We start from the raw sequence: 23,220 nt of genomic DNA, 5'->3' as shown, positions 1-23,220 counted from the left end.
TGTTAGTGCAATGGATAAGGTAAATAGTATAGGTTTTCACTGTAATATAACAAAGCACAGACTATGGGGCTGGACTACCTGTGTTCAAATCCTGTTTCTACCACTTACTAGCTGTGCAGATTTAGATAAATTAATTTCTTTATGCCTGTTTCCTTATTCATAAGTGGAAAATAATAATAGTTCTACATCACAGATTTTTGTACCTGGCAATGAGAAAGCACTATATGAATGTCAACTATTTATTATTTCAGAGAACATCTAAAGGGCATTATGTTAATCTTCCTAATCTTTGTTAGTTATATTCTTAGGTCACCAATCCCCTTGCTAATCAAATAAGTAAAAAGGATAAAAATGAAATCCTTTCTTCATGATTAGCCTTAACTGAGACTAAGATTTTACCAACAATGTCAAGTATACACGACTTTTAGAGACAATACATTCTACATAAACCTATATGCTTCAATGAAAAGAATCAAATGGAAACATACACAGCTTATTCTAAAACACTGATGTAATTTAAAATATTGCTCTATGAGCAAAATACATACTTCTGGGGTGATCTGTTATCAACTTCAGCTTTCAGTCGTAAATTCTCCCTCACCAGGCCACCATTTTCCAATTTCAATTTTTTATTTGCCTTAAAAAAAAGAGTTTAAAAGAATTAAGCACAAAACAAGTGCCTTGTAAAAATTCTGACATAAGCCATATGTATTTTTTTTAAATTATAGTATCAGAAAACAGAATACTGGAAAATGTCCCTCAGAAACTTAAAATCACCAATGGGAATGACTTACAAAACTGAACACAACTAAACATTTTAAATCCATATTCCCCACACACTTTGCAAATCTCCTACCCAGGGAAATAAACAGAGCTGTTAGTTAGCTTAGAGTCATTAAGGGGCTATAATAGTGGCAAATATTTTTTTTTCCCTTTTTAACATAACTGAATACTCGAAACATGGTAACATTATACCATACATAATTATTAGCAAAACTAATGCTAAAGGTTAATTCTTGAGCTGTGAGATTGATTTTTGGTTACTGTTTTATATACTAGTGTTTTAGTGATAACAAATCTAATATGATTAAGGTACTGCTTGCTTTCTTTGAAAAGGCTTTCCCAAATGCTCTGACTCACAACTTCTGGAACTCTCAAAATCGGGTCAATATTTATTTATAAATTCTATGGATTCTCTTTTGATTAAAAAAAAATTCCAAGTATGATTTTCTTTTTTGAATTGTATGGAACTAAAAATTGCTTAACAAAACATTACCTGTTAGAAAATCTAGAGGCTCTATGTTGACTCTGGACAGCCTGAAAAGTTATGTGTCTAAATTTTAGTCTTCTCAAAAGCTACTTCCTTTAAATTCCCTGGTCATTCACTGCATTTCTGAATTCCAGAGAAAAATAAGACTCGTTAGACTAGAAATGAATCTCACTAACCTGGGAAGAGAAATTCTTGACTAGAACATTAACAATTCAAAGTGAATGGGTCACAAGAATTATTGTCAACAAAAAGGTTTAAACCAAGACTTAAAAACAGATTGCAAAAATTTGACAATGTTTTTGACTAATTTCCAAAACTTCTGACTATATTACTTGCCCACCCACATACAAATGTCCCAAGTGGATGACAGGAGAAGCACGGCAGAGAAAATTCTTTTATGCACAAAGCTCTTTCACTTAGACTCATCCAGGTTTCTTTTGGGCTGTGAGCACCGGCTCATCTTTGTAGCTGCAAACCAACTAAGATTCTGGAGGGTTAATTCTTTAAGGGACTGATAAATACCATTACCACCCCACTGAATATGTAAGGAAAGTCATTTACTTTCTCCTACACACAGACAATGGATTAAGCTCTCAAGCACAGCACCTTAAGAGGAGGCACTTAGTGAATGCTTTTCGATGATGATGACAAGCTTAAATTAGAAACTCATTTAATTTCTTTTCCCCATCCCCTCTGTACTGCATCACTCTATTTCAAGCTCTCTCACCAGTCCTGTGGCTCTCTAATATTCTCATTACAGGCTAGCTACCTCCTCAACTATCAGAGATATTTCCAAGTTCAGGAGGGTTAAGTGGGTAAAGGTTGCAAAGGACAGGCCTCTGCCAATTGTTGCACCAAAAAAGAGTAATGCCACTTTAGTTTTGCATTCTCAACTCTAACTGGGGAATGATACTGGCCTCAATATGGTTTAAGACTCACCTAGTCCTGAACATCAGAAAAAAGTCCATTTCACTCTTTCTATGTAGTCTTTATTCTTTTGTACTCTATTTGATTTACAGTATGTTTTGTACTGCCCATTCAAGTTTTGCCTCTGCAGTCCATTCTTTTCAACTCATTTATGCTCCAGTTTATTGCCTAGTACTGACCAATACCATCACTAGGCATCCAAAATGGGCTTCTTAAATATCCCTAATAACTGTGAAATTGCAAGGTAGTTTTGGGTATTGATTTAACATGTGCCTCTTAGGAGAGCAAAGAAAAACTGTGTTTTCTGTACTTTTACATACATCCCCTCCATCACTCTTACAAGCCCAGAGTGAAGTGTTCTAAGAAGCATTTATTGCCAAAAATTTAAATGAAGTTTAGTAACTATAAAGGAAATCATACAGAACCTATGATGGGTCAAGAAGAGGAAGGGAAGTTAAAGGGGACATAGTACACTGATACATTCTGTGATTTCTCAGCTGTCTTCCCTTTTTGTGTGCTCTTCTCTTCTTAGATAAATCAACATGCTAATATCCGTCAGCAATACCCGAAGAAACTACACCCCCTCAACTTGTGAGCAACTTATGCAGTTATGTCTGCAGTTTTTTTTTCTCTGAAAGCACTATGTTTCCTTCTTTCTCTCGTCTTGGCCTTCTCTGAGCTTAAAGAGCATTTACTTTGTATGTGGGTGTGCTAAGATGGCTCAATATTTATCTGAAATTGCAGATACTTCTTTGCTAGTTAACCTCACTGAGGATCTGAGGGCCAGTATGTGGTGGTGCTTTAAAATATCATATGGAGCTCATTCATGGTATCAAGGGACATGATTTAGTAATTCAGCACAGTAACAGTATATTAAGAGAATGAAGATTGGTTGAATGGGTGGTTGTGGACAAACCTGAAAACAAGCTAAAGGCTGGTCCCTTTGGCCAACAGAGCTCTCTAGCCCTTGATTATAACATCTAGAGCTGATGGCACAGATCTCACCTCCTTTCCTAGACTAGAAATTCCTAGAGGCCTGCATTTTTCACCTGTGTTTTCTCGATCTTGTTGGATGGATGGAAGAATAATTGAAAAAAATGAACTGGCATCATTAAGCCACAATATTCTTTTGCATGGAATAGTCTATAAAGTGGCTACTCTCAGCTCTTTTGGAATTAGTCATTAAGTTTTCCACTGTTTACAATCTTAACAATAGAGAATGTTACTGCTAGAAAAGATATGGTCCAAACCTTTCATTTTATAGTTCAGGAAATAGATATGTGTTTGTTTTTATGCATAAAGGGCAGTCACTGAAAAGAAATTTAAGGCAAATGGCAAAGAAGGAAAATAGAAACATATGCTTGATGTCATTCTTCTACAGGAAGATGCAAACTCATATACAAACACTACAGAGTCACAATTCTAGTCACAAATGGAACCACCTGATATTTCTTGGCAGCTAATGACATTTAAAGAGAAAAAGATTTCCTGTTGCTTAAAAATGCTCATCCAGGAATTTTTGTCCTTCCCCCACAAACTATCAAATGATGAGTCAAGAAAATATGGCTATTTATACTTTTGAAAGTACTTAAAATATGATAAAATTTAAAACACTATAATTTTAGCAACCATAATAGAAATTTAAAAACCTCAACTTACCTCCTTTAATTTATCCACATCATCTTTCACTTTTTCATAGATATCATTAGCTGTTCTAAGTTTTTTCTTCCACTCTGCTACAGTTTCTGGGTCAATTTTACTTGGATTATCTGCAGTTAGATGTTTGTCTTCATTTTGGTTGCCCTGCATCAAGGTTAAAGGATCTAGAATAGTCTTGATCTGTGACTCCAAGCTGAGATTTTTACTCTTAAGCTCTTCTACCTCTTTCTGAAGACAATCTATTTCATCCTGAAAAAGCATGGCAGAACCATTAGGTGGACACAGACACTTAACACATATGTATGCTAAACTGAGGCCAATGTGTTTTTAAATTTTATACTAAAAATACAGTAGGCTTACAGATTCTTTATGCATCAGAATAGTTTTGTAGGCAGAAAATCAACGTCACATACAGCTGAAATACGTATCTCAAAATATATTCTGACTGATAAAAACTGGCATTTCCACTGCTTTCACTAATTCAATGATAGTTTGTGGTTTTAAAAAAAATAAAAATACCAAATCTTTCATTCTATTTAAGATACAAAGAACACAAGAAAGGTCACATGAATTCATAAGGAAGTAGATTTCTCAGAAGACAATTCTGAGGCATGTTTACTTGCTTTACTAAGGGGAATTAAAAAATAGTGTTGATAAAGATGATTCATTACAGTTTTGTTTGATTTCTACATTTTTGCTTCCATATTTGAAGTAGAAGTAAAACCATACACGATTTCTTCCTACTGTCCATTTCAGAATAATACCTGTAGTTAATTTTTAACTTTTGTATATTCTGGTTCTCAATTACCATCATGACTATTCCAAGTGTTAGTTTTCTCCATCTGGAACTGATATTGTCTTAAATACAATTACTATACATTTGGGTTAGAACTCTCTTCTGAGATACCATTTATTCCTCTATAATGGATATTTCATCTCAAAGTAAGATTGTTTGAAATTCTCTTGTTAGAAAATAAACTCTAAGTAGTTCAACATGCCAGTGAGTGTTTTCCTAAAGGATAATTTGATTAGTACCTAAGTATGATAAATATTCATTATATAAGAATACATTTTAGAGTTAATAATACACAGATAGCACTATTTACTGATTTAAATTACAATACATTTCAAGTTTAATATCACTATAAAATGAGAAAATTGCTTTATTTGTTTGAATTTATATATTAATGAATAAACAAATATAAACAGGAAACATATACACGAATGAACATTTATTTAGTCCTTTATTTTGGCCCATTTTACTTCAAAGAGTTGTTGAAGCAGCTAAAGTAGTTTCCCTGTACACAGTCTAACTTAAAGATATTTTATGTCAAAAAAAGATCAATTGTATCTCCCCCTTCGGTCAACATAAAATGACAAATGGACTGTTTACTATTTAAAAGTGTATGTACTTTATTAGCATGAAGCTAATTTGGAATAATCCTATCACCATGTCAAATCATCTTCACAGAAAGAAGACTATGGTATGATCTCACTTATATGTGGAATCTAAAACGGTTGACTATCTAGAAGCAGAGTTAGAAAGTGGTTACCAGGAGTGGGGAGATGGGAGAAATGAGGTGGGAAAAATGGGGAGATGGGTCTAAGAGTACAATGTTGCAGTTAGGTAGGATAAATAAATCTAGAGACCTAATGTATGGGCATGACAGCATGATGACTATAATTAATAATACTGTATTTGATACTGGAAAGTTGCTGAGAGATTTCAGGTGCTCTCACTATAAAAAAATAATAACTATGTGAGGAGATGCCTATGTTAATTAGCTCAATGAAGCAATTATTTCACTACATATAAACATATCAAAAAACATGTTGTACATCTTAAATATACATAATTTTTATTTTAAAAAATGACACTGGGTGATGGTTACATGAGTTGTATACACATGACAAAATTCATCAAGCTGGGCGTTGTTCACTGTATTTATAATGATTTGTGCATTTTAATTTACTGAGCATTTTAAATCCTGATTATTTAAAAAATAAACACATACTGCCTTACATGCCAGAAAAAAAGAATTAGGAAACAGCATATTTCACACAAAAATCTCTTTGTTGGTTGTTGGCATAAGTGTATTTATGTTACCAAACTAGTGAGGCATAATTATCAGAAGTTATAGGCAGAAACAAAACATAATAAAGGTTATAGTCACTGTTTACCAGAGAATGCGTAATACTTTGTGGGGGTTGGAGGAATGACTTTCACAAGAGGGTTTCCTTTATTTCTCAGATTCTTGAGGGAGCAAATACCTACAAAATGATCTGTCTGTTGAGAAAAAATCTTATATTAAAAGAAGGAAAAAAGGTAATGTTTCCATCTGTTCTTTTCCTTTATTTGAAATTGGAAAGGGAAGAAGAAAAAGAATTTTTCAAATAAAGTATTTTTAAATTGACATTTAAAATAGGATCTTATTGTTCACTCTAGGAAGTCCAGGGACTGAGACAGCTCAATCATACCTTGAATTCAATGCTGCCATCATTTCAAATTTTAATTATTATTTACCTCATATTCTTTGTGGAGTAATTCAAGTCTGGTTTTCCGAAGGTGCTTCCTGACCGTGTGGCTTAGCATAGGTTCACTTTCACTTGTTCCTCCTATAGGGAAAAAAAATCTAACTTTTCATTCTGATTTGTCTAAAATGAAAATGTAAATGAACCCTTTCCTTACTGTTTTATACAGTTCTCCAGCTTAATGACTACCCTTTCCTAATATAGCAACTTGGGGCTGCCATCTAGGCCTTTTTATACTTCAATCCTGAGAAAAGATATAGAACAAGTAACACTGTAAGAAATACCTTCAGTAAAGTATCATGTTGTGTTTATTTACCTTTGTTTCTTATTATAGTAAACCCAATAAAGGCAAAGGATACATTTTATTAATTATCACATTTGGACTACTACAATTTTTGAATACCAGACAACTGTAAAAAATTATAAAACCAATGATTATATTTAATCAATAAATTACATAAATACATTATCAATACATATTTCACATATAATTATCAAATATGTACTATCTATATATCAAATATACATGTATTTTATATGTATAGCTATAAATGATATATATTACTATTATTATTATTATAACCAATGTATTCATTCACATACATCTAGTTACTGGAAACATAACTAGAAAGATTAATGTGTCTTTTCACTGAGTACCCAATTATAACAGATTATGAATCACAGCATTAATTATATGCCCATAATGACTCATTACAAATACACTCAAAATGAATTCTTCCTGAGAGCTCCTTCCTATGCCATGGTTACCTTTTTTGTACTTCTTGGCATCATGATAGCAAAGGCATTTTATAGATGTTCTTTTTCAGGATGTTCTATCCAAATGCAAGGATGGATGAACTATTTTACTTGAGAGAATTTATGAAACAGCACTTAGATATAAATGAATGAAGGCAGAAGAAGGAATAAGAAGAGAAGCTGGAGAAAAAAACATTTAAATTATTTTAATCATCAAAGCTCATATTGTGCAAGAAAAGGCTTAACTCCTTGGTGAGTTCAGTACAAGTAAAACACCAGAAGCAGAGAGGTTGACACTGCAGTATGCAACGCAGACAGAACTAGTCCTCTCTCAGACTTCACTTAGGCACCCAAGAGAGAAACCCTGGAATCATGTCTGATTCCTCCTTTGGATCCAACTCTTAGTTTAGGTCTTAAATCTTATTTACGTTCATTTATCCTAATTTTGGACTATTAAAATGAGTTATTAAGTTTTCTGAAAGGTGTTTAATGTACGTACACAGCTAAGGATAGAGTCACTTTCAGTTTTTCCTAAAGCAAATATGAATAAAAATCATTTTAATTTTTGCAACCTAAGATAAATGAATTATATGAGCAGAATAAAAAGCAAACACTAAAACAGCTCTTTAAATGTTTTGTTTTTCAAAGATCTTTTAGCTTAAGTTTTATCCTCCCTCTTACCCGCATTAGTATGGTGCTGAATGTTCTTTTGTACCTTTTAACCCAAACTCACCCGGGCAAGAGCCTTCTACATGATGTACTCATATCTCGTCTCTCCCCTACAGCCCAACCTACATAGCACCACCTGAGTAAAACTCCTCAAGCACGTTTTGGATCATGGCACCCACTTGCTCAAAACCATCATGCCCACCTCACTCCTCTTTTCATGCACTGAGCAAGTCCCCACTTCAGTTTGTCACTCAAGATTCTCTGTACTCAAGCCTCAATTTACCTGCTCAATCTTACTTCAATAGTCAGATCCAAACTGATCATTTCTAAAAACATGCTTTGTATTTTCCTACTTCTAAACATGAGTTCATGTCATTTGCTCAATATGAAATGCCCTCCCTAATCTTTACTAGTCAAAATTTTACCCATCCTTAAACCCCTATCTTAAAGGCCACCAACTTCATGAAGAAGTCTTTCTCAAAGCTTCTAGTGGAAATTCCTTGCCTGAACTCTCTGAGCCTTTTTTTTTGGACCTTAGCATCTGCTGCTTTAAACCATTAATATTTTGGTCCACATGCCGAGCCTCTACCAAAATTTAAGTTCTCTGAGGCTTTAAGATTTCTCACAGTGCCTTGTGCCCCTCAGTTGCTCCAATTTATAGATTATACAAATGATCAATCCATCCAGTATATTGGTAAAACAACATCATTAAAAATTGTCTATTTCAGTCTTCCTGCAAATATACACTATTAAGAGATGTATTCAAATCTATTTCTATGCATTTATAAAATAGGCCCTTACCGATAATCTCTTTGCAAGGATTTTCAGTAGTGATGGGGACTCTGCAAGCTGGACACTGGCTATTATTTTTCAACCACAAATCGATACAAATTGAACAAAATACATGGTTGTTGATGCAGATGACAGGATGGCGTACCTTTGAAAAAAGAAACATCACTTTTAGTACAGGGCAATAGTCTTAACTAGAATCCCAACAGATTTAGTTTAAAGCAAATAAATTGCTTCTCTGGAATACAGCAGAACAGTTACTTTAAGAGATGGGCCTTATAAGAACACCACTTTCCCTACCATTTTGTTTCTTATATATGTATAACAGAGGTAGCAGCTGAGGTATCTGGACATGGAGACTGAAACTTCTGACATATTATGAAATGGCTTTACTTTGTTTCAAACCACATTCAAGGCCAAAAAGAAAATGTACTTTGTTCCACAAAAGCAGGGAGAATTTATCTTTGACTGTTCTTTTAGCATTATGAAATGTCAGGATTACAAGGTCCTTCAAAGATAATTTAGTCCAATCACCCATCTCATGCCTGAATCCTCCCCCCAGTTCATTCTACTGTATGAGCAACAGCAAACAAACCAACCACTGAGCATAGACGCATGACTAGAAAGTCCCCAAAACCAGAGGGATGAAAGCTAAAGCAATCCTAAATGACACGATCCCACTCTCAAGCGGTTTATAACCTAAACAGCAAACAATGCTGACAGAAACACTGAAATACACTAAAAATACAAACCTTTGAGTCCTAAAGAAATACAGATAAAAATACTTTACATTTATGAAATCTTGTATTTTACAAAAGAGTCTTCACATGCATTTTCTGCTTTTGTTTTGTATTTTAAATAACCCCGTGAGGTAAACACAGTATATATACTTTACAAATATGGAAACCAAGGCATGAAGAAACTAGGTGGCTTGTTCAGGGTTAATTATTTCAATTGTGTAGTTGTTTTATCAGAAGGAAAATTAGAAGAGAAATGTTGCATTAGTTTTCTACTTGACATTGATTTACATGTCTGTTTGGATATTGTCTATCTCCCCCATTAGAATGGAAGCTCCATTAGAGCAAGGATTTCCTTTGTCTCAATCATTTCTAAATCACTGGAGCCTAGAGGACAGCTTAGTGCACTGTAGGTATCCAAAGAATGTTTGTTGAATGAAGTAATTGCTATTATGAAGTATTAACATTCAATTAGTTGGGCAACTTGCCAGGGGTAATAATGACTTATTCTTCAAACAGCACAAATTTTTAAAAAAAATTTTATTAAGGTATTATTGATATACACTCTTATGAAGGTTTCACATGAAAAAACAATGTGGTTACTACATTAATCCATATTATCAAGTCCCCACCCTACCCCAATGCAGTCACTGTCCATCAGTGTAGTAAGATGCCACAGATTCACTGTTTGCCTTCTCTGTGCTACACTGTTTTCCCCGTGACCCCCCCCACACCATGTGTACTAAACATAACACCCCTCAATCCCCATCTCCCTCCCTTCCGACCTGCCCTCCCACACCCCTCCCCTTTGGTAACCACTAGTCCCTTCTTGGGAGTCTGTGAATCTGCTGCTATTTTGTTCCTTCAGTTTTGCTTCCTTGTTATACTCCACAAATGAGGGAAATCATTTGGCACGTGTCTTTCTCCACCTGCCTTATTTCACTGAGCATAATATCCTCCAGTTCCATCCACAAATAGCACAAAATTTTTTTTTAATTTTGGTATCATTAATCTACAATTACAGAAAGAACATTATGTTTACTAGGTTCCCCCCTTCACCAAGTCCCCCCCATATACCCCTTCACAGTCACTGTCCATCTGCGTAGTAAGATGCTGTAAAATCACTACTTGTCTTCTCTGCACAAATAGCACAAATTTAATAATAAAAAATGAAAACAAAAAAGACACAGAAACGCTTAGGCTTTTGCTTGATTTACATGTCACTTTTATCATGGGGCTCAAAACGCATTATGGCCATTTCCAGTTTTTTTGTTCTAGTAATAACAATGATACCACTGTAGAGTCCTTCTGCAGAAGGAATAGGGACCAGAAGATCAAAGGAAGGCAGAGTAGGAGAATGAAGAGAGAGAACCACCACTAACCACTTTCTGCAGATAAAATGTCTGTGTTGCTGTATGTTTCCCTCAGAAAGATATATAAATATTCACTAATTTGAAAGGGTTCCTATTCTCAAAGAAGTCAGACATATGGCAATCCAGGACAAGCAGACAGTCATTTTAAGTCTCACTGCAAGAAGCTCTCTGGTCTTAGTCTGGCTTTCCAAACATTTAGATGGTCCCTTAATTATGAACACTAATATAAGAAAACTAAACAGAAAATATAATTGAGCACAGATTTAGATTTCCTCTTGGAGAAACCAATTCTAATTCTCTCAGTTCAACTGATTTGACAGAACTGATTAAAATACACACATACATACATACATAACATGTGACCACGAAGCACAGCTTCTCAAACTCTTCTTCCAAAATGTTTCTACTAACAGCAAGGAGTGAATGCTTATCTGGGAGATACTCCTGGTCAGAGTCTCAAGACACAGACAAGCTTGAACTTTTTTTTAGGTTCTGTTCTTTCCTAAAAATTCATGTGACTTGAAGTCCAGACTATAATATGTTCATTTAAGTTTTAATTTAATCTTTAAGTCACAAAATGTTTTAAAAACAAAAAACTCTCAAACTAAGTATCAGGAAGATACTGTCCTATCAATCCTATAGCTTCCCCCAAACACATGCATGTATGCACACAGGCACTACATTACTGCTACACTCCTAAAAGTATGTATACTCCTAAATTAAGAAGCTTAGCAGAAAGAAGAGTTATCTCCCTGCATGTTTAGAGCAGTGATTTAATATCTTTTATTTAAGTCACAAACTCATCTGAAAATGGATCAAAACCAATGCTCAAAACATACAGATGTGCATATTATTTAAGGGGATTCAAGATGCTCTCCTGTCCTTTATAGGCCTCCCTCAATAGAAGCACACTGAAAGGCAGTCAATATTTTCTATGTAATTTCTCACACCACAAAGGTTAAATATCTCCCCAATCTAAAAAATGGTTTTGAACAGCTCAGTGGTTGGTACTGTCTTAACTAAGTTAAGAAACAGAAGGTCTCATACATGGTGCAAAGAAATCTGGTGATGTTAAATTTGTGATTCCAAGCTGATATGTAAGTGGACAAGAGAGAATCTGCGAATCATTGGCATTAAAGATGATGGCATTTAAATCTAGAGGACTGGAGGAGATCCTCTGCACGGACAGAACAACTGGAGAAAAGGCTTTCTAGCAAGTAGAAGAGGAAGAGGAACCAGTAAAGGGAACAGAAGAGGGGCCTGTGGTGAAGAACAGAATATGGTGTCACAGAAGCCAAGAGAGGAAAGTTTTTCAAGAAGGAGACAGTAGCCAAGTATTGAGGGGAGGCTGAGTTTGATGTGGACAGAGAAGTGACTATAGGATTTAACTGCATGGAAGTCACTGTAATTTGTACTGATGGTACTGTTTCAATGAATGGTGGGAAAGGAATCTGACTGGAGGTTGAGAGACAAGAAAAGGTGAAGAAGTGAAGACAGAATACAGAAAATTCCTTCGTGTTTTGCTGTAAAGGAGAGAGCATAAAAATGAGGCCATAGTAAGGGATGCCAATGGGAATGATACAGTAAAGAGGGGATATTGATGATGGAGGAAGACAGAAATGGATTAGATCCACAGACAGCAAAGTCCCTAAGAAGTCACCAGGGGAATGAGAGCCAAAGCACAGGGGGCATTTTGGCTTGTATAGGAGTGAGGATCTGTCTTCCACTGTAACAAAAGGGAAGGCCAAGGGTGTGAGAACAAATACAAAGGGGTTGGAAAATCTGTTGATGGGAGGATGAGAGAACTCCTGCTCCAACTGTTCTGCTTGCTTTCAATTTGTCATTAAATATGAGGTGATGTTACCTGCTGAAAATGAGAAGCAGGGAGGGATTCTGACTTCAGAAAATAGAGGAGAATAAGTAAGTTATTTTGAAAAGTGAAAAAGTAAATTTACTAGGGACATGTAGCAGAATTGCCAAATATTGTTGAGGTCTGTAGTTCTGACTATAAAGACCAATGAACATAGGTATGTATTTTTCTTACCAAATTTTAGGTGCTCAGGTTCAGACAGGAAGTAAATGAGTAGTTGGGGTAACTCAGAGTTGAAGAGTTTTGCCAAGGAGGAAGAGAGAGACAAGAGATTGATGATAATAAATGACCATGGCTAATAAGGGAAATGAGTGCATCAATGGTAATGATGACAGTGAGAAAGTGATAGAGTCATAGAGTCAATGGATGGGTTTTGATAAGGCTGAAGTAATGCTGGGGAATAGGAATGATGAGATCAGAGATGCTTATCGCCAAATACTGGAGGGGGTGCAGCTGCTTTCTCTAACATTTCGTCCTGGACCGTCTCATCTGACATAGTTCTGTTTCCTCACACATCATACAGTGTTAACATCTTCCATATGGTGGCAACTCCTGAGAATCCTGTAACTGGACCTCAGGAAGTAGCGTAGCTTAGGCTTTGAGACAACCCAGGGCCACCTCCAGCTCTGCCACTGGAGCTCTTTGACCTTTGGTAAGCCCTTTAGTTATGGTGGGCAACAGTTTCCACCAATGAAAACTGTGGTTTAACCTAGTACACTTTTCACTCAGGTGTTAAGATTTAATAACGTAAAGATGTAACAGAGACTTCAATATAGCAATCCCTCAAAAAACAAAAGAGAGAGAGAGACAGAGACAGAGACAGAGAGAGAGAGAGAGAGAGAGAGAGAGAGAGAGAGAGATAAGGAATGGAAAGGTAGTGACACTAATATATCCATATGGGCAGGAGACAACTCCATGTAAAAAGCTGTCTTCACTATAACATGCCCCAGAGTAAATTTGGCTGCCTCCACACATTCTGTCCTCCTGCCCTCCCTCTTGTCTAAGTTAATGGCACTTGGGCTGGAATACTCAAGAGTTGTCTCTGACTCACCCTTTTTACTTATCCTTACCATCCAATCTGTCACCATATCCTGGTATCATATGTCAAGTCTAAAAGCCAGGGATTTTTTAGATAAACCAATATTTTTATATACCACTAAGAATAAAGAAAAAATGAAAGACGCTGCCAATTACAATTGTAAGATGCCATCACATGTGAGATAAAAGCAGATTTCAGAGACGGTATAATGTGAAAAAAGTATATCCCAGACTAGCCAAAATATGTCCAATCTACCTCAAAATGTTTTTTTACCTATCATCTTCCCCTTCTTTTTCGTCTTTGCTTCATTAATGAATTCAGGTTCTTATACTTTTTACCCTTGATCTATTGTAATGACCTCATCCTCAGCTCCCTTGCTTCCAAATGTCCCCTTCTGTCCACCTTTCATACTGATGCCAGAGCTACCTTCCTAAAATACTGTTATAGATCAGCAGCTTTCATTGCTCTCTCACTAAATAGCCATGGTTTTTCCCTGCTTGTGGTTTTAAGTACAGCATTCAAAGAACAACATAATCTGGTTCTTATATTGCCATTTCCCTTGATCTGCTAACCTACACTTCAACCCAGATTTACTACCAAGAAGAATAAGAAGAATATGAACAGTGGAGGCTCCCTGTTCATTGTGCTCTCTCATTTCTCAGCTTGGTATGTCCTACTGGCCTCCAGCTTCCCAATCAAAATAGAAACCCTCTCACCTTTTAAGATGAAAATCAAATGCCACCTCCTGTACAAGGCCTTCACTAATCCTTTTTAGAAGGAACTGGGTCTTTGATTCTCCTGAGTACTCCTTCGCACTGATCTATGTTCATTCGCTTCTTTCTGTACTTGTGCTGTGCTCAGAAAACTGTTTACATCTTGTCTTCCCTATTAACTTTCAGGCTCCTCAGCGGAAGGGGCAGTGTCCTGCTCATCTTTGTATCCACCTACAGCACCTGATGCAATGCCTAGCACAAGCTAAGACTCATAAAAAATAATTTTGATGTATTAAAATGAAAGGCTGAGATAATGCTCCTAAAGGCGTCTCAAGAAGCAAAAGGTCAATGGCCACTGCCAAATTGTCAAAAAGTGAAACTTCAAACTTTCAAAATCATTTAATCTGCCAAAATGATACAGAAACAACCACAGGCAGACTATTTAGCTCTGTCTGCTAAGGGTCACTGGCAATGTTATCCACAGGAGAATCATTTTCACTGTTCAATGCCTGGTATTGTTATTGTCATGGTGTTAGATTTCTTAAACAGTTAACCTAATTAATTTCTTTGAACTGACTATCAAATTATCAGATGATGATTTCTAGACAATTATTTAAATTTAGCATAGGAGAAAGGAAACCTATAAAGGAAAAAGTACTACTAAAACTGTTATTTGGCTATAACCTACAGGAGTAAAACACAAAGAATCTAACCCTCTGTCAGCTCCTATCTACCCATCTTCTTCTACTCAGATCCTGCTGTATACACTACCAAAACATACATGTAATTTTCTTAAATAAAATCTTCTCAAGATACAGAAATCATCATAATTTGCCTATGTTATTAGACTTCATATCTAATTTACTATCAAATGAGATCTGTGGCAATAAAACAGTTCTCTTACAACATAAAATATAAAACTATGGCAAGGGTAAGGACATGCAGAATTCTAAACTCATCTGGAGTAAGCATGCTGAAGTGATATCCTAGGGTCATGCCTCCTTGAGGTAGGTGAGGAGGAGGAAGAAGAGAAGACAAGAGAAAGCAAGGCATGAAAAGTTGGCTCTTCTCACTGTAATAGCCAGAGGGAGCAGTCCTGGGTGTGGCAAGGTTAACCCAGTATTCAGGCATTCTACTATGTAGTTACATCTTTTATCTGAAGATGTTTCACTTTTAAGATATTTCACTCCACCACCAAAACCACTTTCTTAAAAAAATCACATGTACATCAGAGGAGTTATGCCTAAAGGTGTTATCCATTAATATCCACATTACCTTAGACTCACCTATGAGGAGTTACAGATTGGTTTTTAAGATATGGTTTCTCAACTTTTGGCATTGTGTACTGGCATTTCAGACTGAAGAATTTTGTTTTAAGAGCTGTCCTGAGTATTGTGGGATGACTGGCCAGCAGCATCCCTGGGCTCTGCCCATCAGATTCAAGCAGCATTCCCCTGAAGACAATCAGATGTCTCCAGACATGGCCAAATAACCCTGAGAGATGAAATTCACCCCAGCCTGCTGAGAACCACTGGTCTAGGATATTCACATGAATTTCCCTAACAGCCTAATGGGGTTGGTAGTATCGAATTCATTTTCAGCTGTGGAAACTGAGACTCAAGAAAATGATGATACAGGTTATAAGTGGTAGAGCAGCATTCAACTGCCATTCCACGTAATTCTATTGCAAACTGTGGACACTTTCAATTAATAAATAATTCTTTATTATAGAAAGATTAGTAAGCAATAATCTGTGGGTAAGAAATAGAGGACACATACCTGAAAGAAGCAAGAGATTAGGATCAGGACACTGGGATCAGTAGGTACTGCAGAAAAGGGGTACTGACAGGGTTGATGGGATGGAACAGGCAATTTCACCAATGGGCCTAGCAATTTTCATGCTTAAAATCAACTCCTCTGCTCCTTTGTAACTTCTGCTAAAGTCTGGGGCTAATCCATCTTTAAAGAATATTCTTTCTAGCACCTATGTCAAAACATATGGGTTTCACTAGTGAAGACCTAGAACACTGTAGGCCCTCCTACTCAAGCTGGGAATTCGGAAAATTTTCAAAATAAAATCTGTGGATGGCTCTCGTTGTGTTTCAAGAAATTTTTGGCTCTGGGTCAGAATTTAGGTGCTAGAACTTTAAAAACTATGTGATCCTGAGAACTAAGTTATTTAATCCCCATTGGTCTGGGTTCCATTTCTGACTAGGTAAAAGGAGTGACAGATAATATAGCTCCCCTCCCCAACCCTCAGCTCTACGTAGAATGCTTTAAGGATAACTGGAATCTTCTGTGAAGTATATGTGTCAGCTATTACATTCCCACTTTGAAAAATATTAGGATATTTCAATACTTTTTTTAGTTAATTTTATTATAATCTATGTGAAAACACAATACTGCTATCCTTTTCTGAAAGTATATTCTTTCCACTTACTTTAATCTGGGAAAGAGATGAAAATGTAGAACTTACACTCCATATGGCTTTTTTTTAAAGCAAATTACTTGTGACAATTATGTACAAGGCTGGTTCTTAAATCTACTCTTGGGAACTGACAGGCAATCAGGACTCGGATGTGGGCTCAATGTACTGAGGTGGAAGACTTGCTGGCCAATCAACAGCTCCCAATGAACACTGATTAATGAATTTAATCAACCTAGCATGAGGACTCTAAGCTGTATAAGGCTTGGCTTTAGCCCCATCTTTCATTCAACATTTTAAATCAACAATATGGGTGGAAAGTAAAACAAGAAGTCTGCCCTGAAAGAAGAGATCTTTTTTCTAGTATTCAGTGGAAAACAGTACATCATATTACTGGGCTCTTCAAAAGACAGACACCTCACTCATATCCTAACAAAACTGATTTCATTTCTGATTATTTCAGCCAGAAAGCTTGCCCTTAAGATATTAAGTACAAATCTTAATATTATGGAGCTACATAAAACTTTATTTTTTTCCAAATAAAAAATATTTTATCTTATTTAAAGATTCATTATCATGCCCCTTCATTACAACACTATTCCATTCCACCTATATTCCAAACTCTATTTCAACTCCTTTTCATATGATTTCAAAATACTCTATTTATATTTAAGTGTGGTACCACAAACTGGACTCATACTGAAGTGGGAAATAACTGAATATGATATTTTAACATGAAACAACATTATAAGTCTAGTTGCTTGACACTTCTTGAGAATCTCCTTCATCCGTTCATAAAACTATCTATGAGTCACATTTGGCTGTCAACTGTGGCAAAATGGAGACATGGTTAATAAAAGTATAACATTCAACAACAATTTGATTTCACAGCTTGAATCCTAAGTGAAGATATAATTGCCTGGAATGATCTAGGTTTAAAGTGTGGTCTGTAGCATTCTGATATCAATACCAAAAATGTTACTTAGATATCCCGGGCTAGACCATTCCCATATTTCTTCTTGCTGGCCCACTAGCCCAAGGCATGAGAATAAATTAAGGAGGAAAATATGCTATGCATAAATCATCCCACAGGATGTATACTCAACTTCTTCAGGCCACATAAAGCTCTTACTACAATATTAGCAAGGTTGCTAAACATTACTAGGGAGAGAATCCATTCTTTACAACTGAAGGAGAGATGTGTACAACAGCAAAATGTCTGAACTTTCCAATTTTAAGTCCATTTTTATTCAAAATCCAAAGCACTGACCACATGCATACTTAGGCCAACTGCACTACTTCTTGCCTCTCCATTTTTCTCCACCCCACCCCCATCCCAGGCAGCATCTACTTTATCTCTTCAGATTTAAGGTTTCTCCACAACTCCCAATCCCCTTAAGGTAATATATACCTTTTCCCTTTTTTTTTTTTTTAAACAATGCTCTTTCAGGGATAATGACCCCTAATTCTGTTAAACAATCAAAAGAGAAGATTGCTGATTGTGATATTTAGGGACAAATGGTACAAGAATGATTATGTGGAGGGCTAGGAGGGAATGGACTAAGGTAGATGTCAGAGGGGGCCAGAGACTTGTGTCAGGCAGGTGGAAGTGACACTGGGAACTTAATACTCCAGGCCATGTTGTGTTTAGTATCCCACCAATATGGGTGTGTGGGCGAGAGGGAGCAGCACAAGCAGATTAGATTTGCTTTGACTATACAAAAGGCAACAGTCACAGGAGCCAGTTAAAACTTCTGGATATACTGTAGCAATTTCCAGAACAAACAGGTCCCACTCTACTGGAAATGCAAATCTTCATGTGGTGAGTGCTCTGGCCTCACAAAGCAACTGGCAACAGTTACGGGAAAAGGCTGGTTTCCTCATTTGGATAACCTGCCTCAGTGCCCACAGCAAAGGTTAAAGTTCATTGAATATTACATATGCCAGACTTTATGCAAAGCACTGTATATAAATTACATCATTTAATCCTCCCAAAAATGCAAGGATGGATAATGATACTATTACATTTCCAGGTAAGGAAACTACTCTGACAGAGGTTATGTAACTTGTGTAAGGTCTTGTCACCAGTAAGTAGAAGCACCTAAGTTAGAACTCATACAGTCTAAACATGTATCTCTGGCCCTCAAGCACACCTTTCTGGTTCCATAGTAGACTGAAAAAAATGCCTGTTTACAAATCGTTAATCTGTTACTATCATATTTAATTTTAGAATACATTTAACCAATACAAGAAAAAGGAAACACACAAGTGTCTGCTGTCATGAATGAACTCAAGTGAGTTTTTAGGAGGTAAGCTACTGAAGATACACAAATGGTAACAACAGAGGTTCAAACACCACAGAAACTAAGCCTTAGTTTTCTTTATTTAAAAATGGGGAACCAAGCCTGACCTGTCTCCTAGCACTAGTGGGAGGAGTAAATGAATGAATGAAATTAATGAATACTTAAATGCGTACAAAAGTATTCTGCAATCTGCAAATCGCTATTATTCTAGTAGGTATCATTTTTGATACACAAAAACATACATATGGAAAATCAACCACACAGAATGTTTTTAACACAATAGCAAAAGACAGCCTATTTATTAACTAATAGAAACTAGATACAATGTGTACAGCTAAAAGACCAAGTGAAAATTAATTTCCAAGGACATTTTTATCAGCCTTAAAGGCTCCTGCTGGGAGCAGACTCACTCTGAATTTAACACAAACTTGTGGGAACTTCCTGTCAGAGCCAAACTTAGACTGTAGCAAATAGAAACATCATCTCCTCCTCCTCCTCCTAGCTATGTATGCAAGCAGTGGTAGCAAATGCCAGCTCAAATATGATGCTCCACGAGGCCATCCTTGATCTCTCCAGTCAGAATTGATCAAGCCATCCTCTTTATGCCCTCACAGCACATTTGTTATTTCCTTGACATGTCATCCTGATGGATATCAAAAGTTGTCAGACGCTTCCAACCCTGACTTCTACTACTTCCTGAATTCAGTACATTCATACAGAAACCCAAAGACATAAGGCAGATGATCATATTGACTGGCACTCAAATGTTTGCTCTATAAAGTTTGTATTTCTCAACTCTAAGCCTGCAGCTATAGTTTTAGTCTTCAGTCTGCACTTGAGGGTAACGCGCGCAGGCTCATGAGCAAACACACTCCACAAGGTAAAAACAATTCAGGGTTGGAAAAAAATCTGCTATTCATGGTATTTTTTCCCTCTTGATCTAACCGGGAAAGAAATGCTCTTTTAAAAACCTGGGGCACAATTGGAAATGAAAGAGGACACGAATGCATTAGAACCACCAAAACTGCTTATTCAAACAACTTTCTCCATGTTTCACAAACACATCAGACACCTCTTGCATCACAGAGATAGGGTATTCTCTCTTGGCTGATCTGTTCTTGAAATTAAAGACCATACCTCTCATTCTAAACACCACACAGGGGCACTTAATACAGTTCAAATTTTGAACTCAGAGCAAAAGCCAGTCTCAAGGCCGGGTTAGGTAAAGGCAGGGATATCGGAAATGGAAAAGACTCCCCAAACTAGCATTTTAGGCCCAAGAACCGGGGCATCTATAGTTGCGCGGGGTACGAAGGAACCTTAGGCAAGGCTCCCAGGAACGCGCTTTAGTGGGCTTCACTACACGCCGCGCGGGGTTGCACACGGGAGTAAAATACTGTTTGGATTTTCTAACCAGGCCTCCTTCGATGCCGGAGTCGGCCGGGTGAGGCCGCCGGCGGTGGCAGAGCCATCTCGCCGCCCTACGTTCACATCCTAGGCCACTGTCATTTTCTTCCGAAAGGGGCCCAGTCGAACGCATTAATCACGGCGCGCTCCCTCCTTCCCCCAGGTCACGGCCTCCCACCGCAGGAGGAGAAGGCGGGTTGGCGTCTCCACGCCTCTCGCCCGGTCCCGGCCACGCACGGAGATGCCCCTCGGCTCCCGCGGGCGACCTCACACCCGATCCCGTTTGGTAGGCTGCGCCCGGGATCACGCATTACCTTCCCCAAGCAAATGTGGCAGGTGATGGGCAGGGTGAGCGACAATGTAACGTTCTGCACGGTCTGAGCCATGGCAGCGTTCAGAATCCCGCCAACACGGAAGTCCCGCCGACGGCGGCTCCTTGCCGGGACTGAGGCCGCGCGAGGCCGGCTACGGCAGCCCGGCAGGGCCAAGCCCGCCGGGAACGGAAACGAAAACGCGCTTTCGGGAAGCGCGATCGCCAAGGCTTTCCCCTTCATTCTTCCCTTCCTTTCAAAAAAACTTTTCCCTATTCAGGAGCTGCAAGATTCCTGAGAATGGGAAGGAGGGCAGTTTACTACAGGCATAATATAAATGAAAGTATAAATGAAACAGTTACAGTGGAGCGGGGAGAGGATGAGGCAGGAGGGGTGAGGGGAGAGTTTTCCGCCCGAAGGTTTAACAAACAGCGGCACAGTCAAAACTGGAAGAGAAATGTTATCTATACATGTTAATTTTTCAAAACTTTCTACCACTCTCAGCTCTCTTTCCATTCTTAAATGATGTAATGCCACTTAAAACCAAACAGTGATGGTGTCATTTATCTGTTTCGCACACGTTTGGTATACATTGCATAACAGCTTTCCCTGAAGCCAGTCTTCCACTGTCGGCCCCTCTGTGGTTTCTATCTAAAAGTGTCTTAAGGGCCGGAGCCGCGTGCCCTGCTTTACACCCACAAGTGAGAAAGCTGCAAACAGTGCGAGCCATGCACACTTCCCCAAAGCACCTGAGAGGCGTTTAAAACCTTCATTTCAGGTGCACGGTTGGCTATGACGCATACCACTTGCTGGGGAACTCCGGAGGAAAATGTGTGAGGTTAAGTCGGCAATTCCTACCAATGAAAAAGAAAAACTGAAAGTTTCTAACTGAATCTTGAATATAACAGATTTGGGATTTAACTGCAACAATTTAAGGAGGAAGAGCCAGTGTGACCAATTTATGCAAACAAATACAATCTATGAATAGGGAGATCTAGAAACAAAACCAGTGCAACTACTTTCACTAACCTTTCAGGAAATGAGGCCTTATAATCATAGGAAGCAGCCTCTTGGTTAAAAGAAGGGGGTTCTGGACCTGGACTGCTAGGGTAGAAATCCCTGCCTGTACAATTTCCTGGCTCTATGGCTTCAGACAATTTATTTAACCTCTCTGCTTCTTAGCTTCCTTGTTGGTGAAAGAGAGAGAGGGGGGGGAGAGAGAGAGAGAGACAGACAGACAGACAGAGAGACAGAGAGAGAGAGACAGAGAGAGAGAGAGAGAGAGAGAGAGAGGTATGAGGGCAATGAATGCTTACTATCATGTCTATAAAAGGAACTGACAATAATGAGATTAGAGCAGCTAGTCATTCACTTGCAGAAGCCCAAATCCAGTTCAAAACTGAACTGACTCACAGGTGACTGAGAATTCTTCCCGACAACTCAGGAACTTCATTTCCTAGGAACTGGAGACCATCATGTGCTTGGATTTGGAGAGCTGAACAAAATAATCATATTGATTGTCTATGTAATGGCCACTTTTTCAAAATGCCTGGCATAAAAGTCATCTGGTTTGGCTATATCCTGGCTATTTGAAGTCATAATTACATGGGGCCTAGAGTTCACAAGCTTTGCAAATGCATCTTTCACATTCCTGGCTGTGGTTATCCCACTTCAGAATGAAAGAGTTTCAGGTCATTATCCACTGTTACTCAAGTTTGCCTTTTCCACGTCTTACAGTGATCTTCCCTGTTCTCACCTTGCTTTTACCTAAGTGATATTTTAGGACCTGTCATTGCCATTCTCTGAATGGGACACAGGACTGAGAATGTTCAGTCTCTCACTTCTATCCCTGGAAACAGTGCAGTGGGAAAAACATGGAAGACTGCCTTTTTTTAAAAAGACTTTTCCATTGCTACTAGGCAAGTACATTTCTTGTTAATCATCCTAGTGCTTGGTGTTAATAGTCACAAAGATAAATTTTAAAAATCGTAACCTACATTTTAAGTAGAATTTTGAAATGTAGACTATTTCCAATATATTTCCACATGTGTTACAATTGTCACAGCCTCTCAGGGCTGTTTTAGCTCTGTCCGTATAGTTAAGCACTGATCACGTTGTATTATAGCTGATTGTTCATATGTTTGTCCCCACAACCGCATGTTTCTTGAGCTCAGGGATTGTATCTGATTTATCTGATATCTGGTACTAAGTGACTATTCCACAAACTGTAATATTTTCCTTAACTACAAACTACCTTTATTGCAGACCCAGGCTGTTTTAAACATTGCCTTTACTTGTTTTTCACTTCAAAATGAAAGACTGTATTGCTTTTTGCTAATTATAAAAATAACACTGCTCATCTTAAGAAAATCAAGCCACTTGTAAATATATAAAATAATAAGCAAAAAAAAAAATCTACTATTATGCTTCACCTCTCTGT

General features: G+C 37.5%; 1 protein-coding gene across 2 annotated transcripts in view; it reads right to left on the bottom strand.

Annotated features, from left to right (window-relative positions):
- The window catches only part of OBI1 (ORC ubiquitin ligase 1), a 39,845-nt gene extending 18,904 nt beyond the window's left edge, over nt 1–20,941 (bottom strand). The window contains exons 1-5 of one of the 2 annotated variants that reach the window (XM_017660582.3): nt 20,784–20,941; nt 8,615–8,750; nt 6,381–6,472; nt 3,857–4,105; nt 549–637 (exon numbers count right to left, since the gene is read on the bottom strand). In XM_017660582.3, the coding sequence (XP_017516071.1) occupies nt 549–637; nt 3,857–4,105; nt 6,381–6,472; nt 8,615–8,750; nt 20,784–20,855 (638 nt within the window). In that variant the 5' untranslated portion in view covers nt 20,856–20,941. Of the gene's footprint in view, nt 1–548; nt 638–3,856; nt 4,106–6,380; nt 6,473–7,156; nt 7,325–8,614; nt 8,751–20,783 lie in introns of those variants that run through there. The other variant, XM_037010303.2, reaches the window with a different exon arrangement.
- Nucleotides 20,942–23,220: the final 2,279 nt, after the last annotated feature.

This window comes from Manis javanica, chromosome 9 (genome assembly GCF_040802235.1).
Source record: "Manis javanica isolate MJ-LG chromosome 9, MJ_LKY, whole genome shotgun sequence".
NCBI lineage: Eukaryota > Metazoa > Chordata > Mammalia > Pholidota > Manidae > Manis > Manis javanica.
The sequence above is the reverse complement of the archived record's forward strand: the minus strand, read 5'-3'. Positions and strand labels throughout refer to the sequence as shown.